At 35.3% G+C, this 11,663-nt stretch overlaps 1 protein-coding gene across 2 annotated transcripts; it reads right to left on the bottom strand.

Moving 5' to 3' along the window:
* Positions 1–2,540: 2,540 nt before the first annotated feature.
* Positions 2,541–7,811, bottom strand: SPP1 (Phosphatidic acid phosphatase (PAP2) family protein). Of its 2 annotated transcripts, XM_088955527.1 has the most exons (9): positions 7,442–7,761; positions 7,235–7,330; positions 7,010–7,084; positions 6,773–6,903; positions 6,542–6,645; positions 6,314–6,442; positions 6,108–6,223; positions 2,906–3,105; positions 2,541–2,780 (listed from the first exon to the last, which is right to left on the bottom strand). In XM_088955527.1, the coding sequence occupies exons 1-9, from the start codon at positions 7,604–7,606 to the stop codon at positions 2,663–2,665; spliced, it is 1,134 nt and encodes a 377-aa protein (XP_088811653.1). In that variant the 5' UTR covers positions 7,607–7,761; the 3' UTR covers positions 2,541–2,662. The 2 variants fall into 2 exon arrangements, with proteins under 2 accessions (XP_088811653.1, XP_088811652.1); XM_088955526.1 differs by having other exon boundaries at positions 2,541–3,105; positions 7,442–7,811.
* Positions 7,812–11,663: the final 3,852 nt, after the last annotated feature.

The following is an 11,663-nucleotide window of genomic DNA, read 5'->3' as shown; positions in this document are numbered from 1 at the left end:
ACACCTACCCACAGGACACTATGGTTGTACATTGGGAACATCTCCTCATGAACCGTAACATGCAAATACCTTAGTTGTTCTCAATATGTGGATCTACTGATCTGTGGATAGGAGATTCGAACTGTATCTAGAGATGGCAATTTCCACCCTACTCATATATTGGGTGGGCATCCTCCTCAATGAAGTGTTTTTGTTTTTCTTTTATTTGAAAAAATGAATTTTGGTCCAGGGATGTGTTTTGGGATTTTAAGACCTGTACGAGTACGGATAGGGTATGGTATTAGGATAAATTTGACCTCCCCAACTCATATATTGAATTTATTAAAACCCAACATGCAAAACCAAAGACAAATAAAATATAAGAAGAATGTCATTCATGTCCATATATTCAATTTTAATTTAACTATTCATGTTTTTTTTTTTAGAAAACCATCCATGTTCGATTGATGTATGTATTTTAGAATTCCAATTACAAGAATATGTGTATTTGTTGTTAGTTTTGTGATCTTCATTATATTTATGCTTTTTTTTTTCTGAAAAAATAAAAAATCCAAAAATTATAAAAATGATTTATTTTATATGAATTAAGTGATAATTATTGTGCAAAAGTAATTTATTTTAGTAGATTGAAAGCTTAAACATTGTTTAATGTTTTATTAGTAAAGTTGTATGATATCTACATGTTTTAGACTTCCAGTACTGATGTTGTATTGTATCTCTTAGATAAATTATTAAAATTTGCATTTATTATGCTTTTATACCTTATTCATAATTGTTTTAAACTTATATCTAATCTTATTAATGTATTTGTGAGATTTTTAATAGTTTTCCTAATATATTCATATTCTTCCATTGTATCTATGCATTTTTTAAAGTGTATCCATATCTGCATTTAAGCTTACCAAGACAAAACTCAATACCAATATTTAGAATCTTGCATCAGGTGCCGAATTTAATAGACAAATAATGAGGTGTCCCGAGATTAATGGAGATGCATTGCATCATATAAATATTTCAAACCTTTTTTTACTTTTGTTCACAAAATGACTTGCAAAAAATCAAATCTAATGTCATTTTTATACTTCTTTTGGACACCTTTGTTTGTAAAATGCTTAATTTTCTTTGTTATTGAAGCAATTTTATGAGCAAGCAAAGATTAAATAGAAAGTAAAATATTTTTTTGAAAACAGTTTGTTTTCCTTTTATTTTGTACAATCAAATGGAGCCTGATTTTTTTTGGCAGAACCTATGATGCATCCACTACGCTATAAAGTAAAAGATGTGAACGGTTGAACATGAAGACAAGTAAATCTTGTTAACATGAAAGTATATTTTGTGAAATATGAACCAATGAAAAGTAAGAACTGAAAAGATTTTAATGTGGTTGGTTGAAATATAAATTCAACACAGAAAAATACTAATTTTACTTCTAAGCCTGTAAGATTGAAGACAAATTTTATGAAAAATTTGTTATTGTAGGATGGGCAGTGACAAGTCTCTCTTGACTTTGGCCAAACTTTGCTGCCAGCAAGAATAAAATGTAAGGATCGAGTCTAAAACTTTTCCAAATCAAAAGCAATACAGTAGTATTCTGTGCACAGCTCTCCAGTTCTAAGGTGTTTAGTTCAGTTCAGATAGCCAAAAGAGCTCTGGACTTTCTTAAATCTCTTGGTAGGTAGGGCTACAAACGATATCCAATTATCCAAGTTTGAATTAGATTCTATTAATGCTGCATTCGGAATCGGTGTAAAATGTCAAAATACACCAATGATATTTTACACTGAACTGTGAAAAAGTGATCATTGCACTTTTAAAAAGCGAACAACAATTTTATTCATGTAATATTTACATTAATAAGCAATGTAAAACTTTACGTCGATCATGATTACACACTCATTCCAAACGCCGACAAAATTGAATGACAAACTTTTATATTATTCTTGATTTACACCGATTCAATGCATAAGGTATCCAATTATCCAAATTCAAATTGTAACTTATGAAGGATTATCCAAATTAGATCCATTTATAATTTAATAAAATAGGGGTGTTCAATCTGATATAATCCAATTCCATTCAATTAAAATATATATGCTTACATATACTTAAAATTTATATTATAACCACCAGTGTAGTTAGTTTGGATGTTGTACTTTCATTAAATTGTCATATGTTCATAAAATATAATTTTTAGTCTAATTTAAACAATTTAATATCTCATTATAATCCAAATTCGATTGGAATCCACGAATACGATCTGATACGAATTCAAACATAAACGAATCAAATATGGGCCATCTACGGTAGTATCTACCCATATTAATCAGTTTGCACTTTGCAGCGTAGGTGGCAGAAGGTACGATAACGTGATGTACAAGGTCTGGAGTGCACGCATTGAACAAAGAAGATAGCGATTATTTTACAGTAAAGATCAATAACTCTTTGATTCGTTACTAGCCTGGTGGCTGGTTGGGTCTTGGAGTTGGATGGCACAAGACATCACCTGCCTCAATCCCCCCAAAATTTGGTTGACAGGAGGATGGCTTGGAAAACCAGTGGAAATTTTCTTACAATAAATTTAGAAATATTATCTACAATGGTTACACACAAAAAAAAAAAAAATCATACCGAAACCCAAGACAGAAAGAAAGGGGGGGGGGGGTTATGCGAGCAATAATGCTGAAGTTATTTCCCCACTTACAATCTTAGTTGCAAGAATATAGATGGAACCAGGTCTACAACAGACCATGCAAGGCCTGCATATTGAAGGAACCTTATACCTGTATCAACATCAAATGCATCCTGACGTAAGAAGAGCAACTTCTGGAAATGACCCAATTGTCTACTGTTATCAGATTTTTTCTCAGTAGCAGATATAGTTAGTGCTGGGACATAACAGGAGGACCTTATTGGGATGCCTAAGGTGTTGGATGCCACAGGAAGTATCCATTTAGCTAGAGCTTTGCTGCAGTATTTCACCAAAAGTATGGTTGGAATTCCTACCAGAACTCTTCCCACGAAATTTGGCAGTGTAAGTTGTTGGTCAAAGATGCGTGGGATATCTTCATGGTGAAACTGATGGTAAGTTTGCTGGACTCCACTAACCTGGATAAAAACAAGGTATTATTTTCTTTAATGAACCAAAAAAATCTAAGAAATCAATTGCCAAAAGTGATAGAAAGGTTTCATCTTGTTTCAGTTTTAGGGTATCATTTGTTTTCTTGCATCATGGCATGCTCCAAAGCATACACAAGTTAATTAAAAGGCTTTTTCTGGACATTATTCTGATCACCACAATTGCTGGTGATGGATTTTGGTGGTAGAGACTGTCCTGATGATTAAAGGCAGCTGTGTTAATGCATACATCCAACATAAGCCAATGGTAAATCCTTTTTTCTTCCGTCCCTGATTGGGGAGTGGGGGTAGTGGTGATATCATGATGATGATCACTGTAGATGCCTCAGTGGCAGCAATGGATTTGGCTGTAATTTCCACAAGGTGGAGGAGGTACTTGTAGTGCTAACCCATCCTGCGGTGGTTGCAGCATTGGCATTAGTTGTAATGGCCAACCAATGTTGGTGGCGCCTATGGGCTTTCTTAAGAAAAGGCAGGTTTACATGCCTTTATGAGAAACTAAAATGAAGGACCTCTTTCTGGTTTCAAGGGTTTCTGGAAAACATTCTAAAATTCTAATTGCCACCCCAAATGTTACCTGAAACTAAGAGCCTACAATACCTAGAGAGTTGCATGGACCTGGATACTGAATCAGATAAACATATAACCAAATAGGACTTGCTACTCAACCAAAATTCAATAGAATATTAAAACTAATATCTCCATCAGTATGCTGAAACCAAGTTTCACAAGTTTCTTTATCTATATATGCTGATAAAAAAGTTTCTATATATATATATAACATTTAATGTAACTACTATTATTAATAATGTTATTGTTTTTTGTGATTTTCATCATTATTGTTGATATTTAAGTGATGGTTTGTATAACTTGCAAAGCTTTTATGGTACTTCACAAGACAAACGTGTATGCATATGATGAATTAAAAGATCTTTCATATTGTAATAAGATAGAATATTGGGATTCCAAGACCATCCAAGTAGCTCACATCCTAGAAGATGGGAAACCATGTGGCTAAGCAATAGAACAAACAATTAAGCAGGGATATGAATTATTACATTTTCTGCAAGCCCCATTTCTTCCAACCATACCCAATTTCTAAACTCTAGGTGTTTCTGGGCCCAGGGAATGAGTAAATTTCTTAAGCTAAGCACTGCAAACTTCAGGGGTTTTATCCAAGATGAGTACCTTTTGTTTTTCTTGTTTTAAGAGATGCCATATCAGCAAAAATACAAAAATGCATTCCTGGATGTTTTTTTCCTCAAAACAAAGTGAAAATATTTTCAATTTGATTAAAAAAATAACCTTGTTTTTTTTTATGGGTACAAAAGCACGTTTATACTTCCATAAGGCTGATATTAACTGCTACTTGGTTTATGGTACACACACCAAAAAGGAAAAAGGTAAGCTAATAAATATTTGTTCAGAATCTATCTGAATATTGTATGATTTATGAAGCATAATATCAAATTCCCATAGAAAAAGCATGTTTTTGAAACCAGAAATTCAAGAACATACTTTGGTTTCAGTTTTAGAAATGGAAACAGAACACATCCAAGAACATGTTTTCTGCACTTTTGTTTTGAGAATCAATGCTTTTTCAAACCAGGTTTGGGTCCTTTTCTTGAACTCACACACATATAAAGGAAAAAAAAATCCAGCTTTGCATGGACATACTACCTTTGGAGGGGACTCATGAATGGACATGTGTCCACCTCCCCAAAATGTGTCAGAATCAGCTACTGTGCTAATCAGGTGGGTTTACCAAAATGCCTGCCGCATTGACTCTCCAAAATTATGAATCTTCACTTTAAATGCATCTATGTAACCAACCATTTAAACAGTCAAATAGGAACTGGGAATTCTAGTATTTGTATTTTCCCACATAATGGAAAACTTGTGACCCATTGTTTATTTTCCAATTAAGATTGACGTTAGGAAAACAATTAAAACAACTAGAGTGGCCATGTGGCAAATAGGCAAAGCCTATTATTTTAATCTGTTAGTTGTAAAAGTAATTTAAGTATTTATTTATTTTTTTGATAAAGAAGTATTTAATTTGTTATGCTCATATAGTTCTGTGAATTTTAAGATTAATATTAAAAATCATAATATTTATTATATATAATAAATATTATTTATGTGACATGTGTCAATGAATCCTACTGGACATGTATTAGTTTCTGACTCCTGTGTCCAAGTCCATGTAACACTGAAAAAAACATGTTGGACAACACCTCTTTTTCTTACTGTTTCAGTTCAGCTTTTTAGTTGTTTTGTAGAGTTGTAGTTTAAGATGTATTTTGGCTTTGCTGTCAGGTTTTCTAGCAGCAAGGTCTATTTTATTTTTCTCACTTACTAAAATCATTTTAGTTGTTAGTGATAAAAAGAAAACCTCTCAAATTTCTTGCAAAGCACCATTACTTTTGTAACCTTTGCCCCTTCAAGAAATTTGATAAAGTAATCAGGAGTGATGCATAGGTAAGAAGTCCTCAGTTTTAATTGATTGTATGTCAGACAGGCCATGGGCACAACCCCATAATTGACCGTAAAATTTATACCATTTATTTTTATAGAAGAATACAGAGAACTAGGTAGCATATACTCAGAAAGGACAATTGCATAATCTTAAAGCACTTTAGGATAAAATACCTATGTCCTTATACAATAGTACAATTGGTCACTTGTCTATGACAAATTCCATTTTTCTTGAACAAGAGCTTCAAAAAGGAAATATTGAGATATGTAAATGGTTTTATTTCACTTTAGCTACCATGTTAAATGATGCATCCTTTTTTCTTCCTATGATGTCGACAAGGAAAATGAAGAAATGTTGAAGCTTAAGGTGTTCACTAGGTTTAAACTGGTACACTACCTACAATAAATTGTTTAAAACAAGGAAGGATCGAATGAACAACATGCTAAACAAAATTACTAATTTAAATAGAGGAAGGGTAGAGATTTCTGCTTACTATTCCCAATGCAACACCAGTGAAGGCTGTATGGAACTCAAAACTTGGTGTCGGAATCTCTGGTGTTGGATATGCAAAAAGCAACAAAAAACTAAGGGTGGCCCAGAAGGATGTAACTGCAAAGGTGTGCAAGGATAAATGCGATCAGCAGAAAGGCATCAAGTATTCTGAAGAAACATTTAATTAAGAACTTCCAATTTACATACCATTCTGTCCAGAGACTATAAAGCTGTCCACATATTCATGTACCATAATCCAAAATGCAAGGATTGACAGTCCAATGACAAGCCCAGCTATGACATCGACCACACTGTGCATGCCAAGGTAAATCCTTCCTAACAAGAGACCATGTTTCAGTTCAGGAACAGAAATCAAGAATGGTGGAGACCTTGTCAAAGGAGTAAAATAATTCAACTAGTAGTTGCAGACTTTACCCAAGCCAATAAGCCCCACAAGCAAGCAAGCAGTTATAAGTGCAGCTAACACTACAGCACCGTCTCTATTCTGGGAGTAATGCAGGATATAATGCAACAAGTATCTGCAACACCATCCAATCAACCATGAAGATGTATGTTTATTTCCATTCTGCTGAAGTCACCGTTATTCCAATTGACATAATAGAGGGAAAAAATGAGAAAAAGAGTGAAGGCCTGTAAGGTAGATACCCTGATAAACAAACAGTGTTGAGAGTGTGAGAGGAGGGCAATCCATACTCCATGGCGTTTTGTTTCTCATCTTTGGTAGCTGTTAATCTCCTAACAGGAGGGCAACTGGGCCGAGGTGCTGACGCCAGATCCTATGAAACAGGTACAAACCAGATATAAGGAAAATAACCTAGTCAACCTAATTTCGATTATTCAACTAAATTGGAAACTTTAAGCCATTGCTGAAGAGAAAAGTACCTTAATGCAGTTCCCTATATAATCACAGAAAGCCATCAACAGGGTCATCTGCCTGGCCAATTTACAATGGCCACTCTACAAAATTTTACCCAACAAAGTTACTTAAATGTTGAAATAGGGTTCTACCCAGAAATGTTGAAATAGGGGAAGCCCAAGAAAAACCCAGGCCCACGTGAACAATTTTGATAAAAAACAGACATAACCTACTAAAAGGAGAGAGCATACCCAGAAGAGCAGAGGGAGAAAAGCAGTGTAGAAAGGCACAGAGACAACACAGGATAATCCAGAGAATAAAGCATCGAAGAAACTATGCTGGAAATTCTGCACAACCCAGCAAGAAATACATCGAATAAAGAATTATTACAGGAAAAAACGGAACATTAAGGATCAGGTAAAAGCACCAAGGAGGATTGGCGACATGGGCCTTCTTACCTGGATCTGAAGGATGAGAGGGGTGCCTGTCAGGACATGGTAGGTGACCCATGGCTGGGTTAGAGATCTAAGCTTCTGGGTCACATTAAAGAACGAGGAGATCGCAACCCATATCAGAATCCCGGACAGAGAGATCACCTGCCAGGCAGGTATTCTCTCCATCATCTCTCCTCTAGAAAGGAGATTCAGAAAAACAGGGAAAGAGGGCAAATTTTTAAGAGTTGCTAAACCCCCTTAATTAATTGAAGTTTGTTATTAGCTTTGAAATATCAGAGTTTCTATTCTGGACTTTTGTGGGCTTGATGAGATAGCATGAACCCAAAAGAGTGGGGAAGAACCTTCCAAGAATTGGAAGCCAGCCAACTGGCGCGCTGTGTGGAAAAGTTGACCGCACATGTGTAACCTTTTCATCGTTTTGCTTTAGTACGTGTTTAATTCCATTTATATTTATTGGATAAATGTTTTTATTTTATTTGTTGATAAAACTGAAAAATGTAATAATTATAATGTTTATGCATTATTAAACGTCACATCAGTATAATATTGAATTTTGTATAAGCTTAAAAAAAATAGCTTTTATAAAAGGCTGATAAAGTTCATTTTTATATTTTTGATGCAAAGAACAAAAGAGAGAAAATGTTAAAGATGGCGCCTATACCGTCGATAAACATTTAATAAATAAACATAAACAAAACCAAACGGAATCAAACGTAAACGGAAACGGAGCAAGAGTCGACCAGACCCACCACTTTTCTGTGTTAGATTTTTGATCGGATCATAAGGATCTGATCGATAATATTCAATCCACTCCATCCGATTAATCATCCATTGTTCTGATAATAGGATGTTCTAGGCTTTCTTTTCTACACCATCAAAGCCATTGCTATTTGGGCATTGGGTGGGTGTAAAATTACCAATGAGGAGTTGTACTGTTGGACAGCCTTAAAATTCAAAACTTAATGATCAGACGGATGGGACCACTCCAATCCAAAGCTGTAGTATAGTTTCTGTAGACCGAGTAGTATTTTGACTGTTCCTCTTCGGTGTCAACTGTCAACAAACAATAAACGAGATAATTGAAAATCTGATTTAGAATTCAATATTGGACATAATTGAATTGAATTTGGATAATTTGAATATATAATTGATGAAATTTGGATATGATAAATATTTGAATTTGATTGATTATTTAATTTTTATATAATATATAAAATATTTTATATAATTTATATCAATAAAACATTTATTTTATATCTAAAATAATTAATTAATTGAGTTGAAATCGAATCGAATCGAGTATTCCAACATTAAATCGAATTCGGATTTAGATATTAATTTTCAATATCTATTGAATATTAAATCAAATTCGAATATCAGATATTACCTAATCCGATTGGAATTGGATTCATATACACCCCTAGTGAACAGTGGCCTATTCCTTGGTTTGGCCCAAAATTAAGATGTCGGAAAGATATGTTATTGAAGAGTTTTAACCAATGAAAATGGAATTTTGATAAATGCCACCTGGAGCCGAGGGCAGTTTAATAACTTTCGAGGTTAGATGGCCAAGGATCCCACCTGTAAGGAGTTATAAGTGTTGGAAGGCCCTGAGAATGTTCCCAAGGGGTGAGGATTTCAACAATCAATTTAATCGAGGGTAGATAGAAAGTTAAGGTCACAATAAGAGAGATTTTGCAACAATGACAGGGAAAGTTACGACAATGCCCCTAGCCCAGGTCGAGGTGTGAGATTGCCTTTGAGTAAGACCACTTGTCGTCACATGGTGAGACGGCCAATAATGCCCACATCATCACCTGATTGGCTACCACGACTTGTGGCCTTTGGCGTATGGCCATGGCCGGCTCTAATGCCGGATTTGCGATAAGACTTTTACTGGTATCATGGATGATTCATCCTATATTCATATTCAATTGCCGCCCTTTAAATGATTTATTATAAGGTTTAAAAAAGAAAATCCTAACTCGGCCCCTTGAAGCCAGCTCCCAATTCCAAGTCCCCACCACGAATTCAACTCTATGGTTGATAGAATTTAGAAATCGTGGGTTGAAGGAATTAATGTTGGAAAGTAGAAGTTTGACGTTTGAATTGAATAGTGGTGTGGAAGTTGAAAACACGAAACCAAGAGTTATACTTCAGTTTTTTTCGTAAGTGTTGTGTTGTTGCGTGTGACATCACGTATTGGGGCCAACTCAGAAACACGAGATGGGAGGTGGAGAGGCTGCTGCTGAGCTGGAGGGATATGGCTCCGTCAATGATGGCCAACTGATGGTCAATCTGTCAGCGATCAGCTAGCCCACCTTCCGTTGCTGCCGGCAGAACTTCGGCAGTCAGCGTCAGGTCTACCCTTGTAAAGTTGAATATTGGTTTGGGGTTGGGGGTTGAGAGGATGACGTTGGGCTCTCCACTCCACTTAAACTTTGTCCATTTCATCCTTGTGATGGGACCCGCGTCCATAGCTCGTTGCCGGAACTATGTTCTTGGTTCTTGCCGAACAATCTAAGGCAGTAAGGCTAAGGCTGTTTTTGGTTTGATATAAAAATATGAGAGGAAACAAGTCCAGCAAAAGTTTATATATAACAAGGCCTTATTCGTTCTCGCTCAAGGTTTTTAAAACCGGACTAGACAAGCAACTGTTCTCGGTTTGGTTTGAAAACATTATTTTCCCTTGCCTTGGTAAGCAAGTTTATTTGGGCAAAAGTTATCCAAATAACTTCAGTGATAATGTTCTACAATGTATTCACTTATCCAAATAAAGAGAGGGGCAGTGGATTAGTGCTTTTGGTGAGCAGATAAACAGTTATTCATCCTTCAGGTAACCGATATTCTACAAAAAATTCACTTACTATGGGACCTGTTATAATGGTGTAAGAAGTAGAGAAGTTGGTTAATTACCCGATTCACCAATTTATCCCTACAAGATACCAACCAACAAACGAGTCCTAAAGAGCAACTTCACAACATCCCTTAGGCTGCATTATTTTTTATATGTTCTCAAGGGCTATACAAAGGGGGTAGTCCATCCCTCAACCCAAGTGCTGGTTGTGGAATTTGATTTCACCTCCATACTAGAACAAACAAGGTAACACGCCAACGAGACAACCCTTAGTTGGCTAACCAACACAACACAGACCTTACCAACCAGCTGGTTGGCACCTTGCATACATAAAATTCATCCCGAGAGAATTCCTTAGTTTGTATTTATTTACTAATACATTTGTATTAGTGTCGAGGTATGCATCCATTTGTTTGTGTAAAAATACATTCAAAATGTAGATATCAATGCAAATATGTGAGACTTGGGCCCTGTTTAATGATTAAAAGAAATACTTGTTGCACAAGTATTTATTAGAAGTACTTATTTTAACAATCACTTAAGGCTATTTAGTCACCCACTTGTTAAATCACTTATTATGTTTTTAAGTATTTATTAAGGCGGGGATGTTTGGTAAACTATTTTCCCCATAAGTGCTTATATTATCACAAATGATAATTTTAGCCCCCACTTCACTAATACATATATACAATGCTTTTCACGTATTATATACTATACATTTCAATGAAAAAATGACATATCATGACAATTGAGAACCCACATGAACCCACATGTGAAGCGCCATGTGAACCCAATCAATAATAATAATAACAAATAATAAATAATATTGATAAATAACAATAATAATAGTTTAACAAATATTGAATACTATTTACAAAAAAAAAATTGTATGATTTTTAACAAAATTGTGGAATTGCCCCTCCCTTTATATATAGATTTAAACTTGTGAAGTTGAAGGTTTGTTCATCGTCTTCATCCTGAAGGCAACAACACAACGGCGGTAACCCCCCGTTTCCAATTCCTTCCCCCTCTTCTTTCATCCATCTTCCCTTTCATTCTTACTCTCTTCTCGTCCCTATCTTCTTTTCCATCTTCTTCCCCATCTCCATACTCTGGTCACGGAAAGCAGCTCGCAATGGTGATATCCACTTAGTTTTCAGTCATATATCAGTGGTTTATTATTGTTTTCCGGAATACATCCTTATCTGAAGTGCTTCATCAACTTTCTCCGTCGCTTTTGGCTCCTCAAACGCATCTTTGACCCTTTGTTCTTCGCTAGCGCAACAGAGGGGATAGTAGCGGCGGTGATTCGAGTTCCTGTTCTTCTAGTGATACTGAGCAATATTCTCAACTCTAGATCATTCCATC

The sequence above is a fragment of the Nelumbo lutea genome, chromosome 7 (assembly GCF_056320005.1).
Source record: "Nelumbo lutea isolate HS-2025 chromosome 7, American lotus-T2T, whole genome shotgun sequence".
NCBI classification, from domain to species: Eukaryota; Viridiplantae; Streptophyta; class Magnoliopsida; order Proteales; family Nelumbonaceae; genus Nelumbo; species Nelumbo lutea.
The sequence above is the reverse complement of the archived record's forward strand: the minus strand, read 5'-3'. Positions and strand labels throughout refer to the sequence as shown.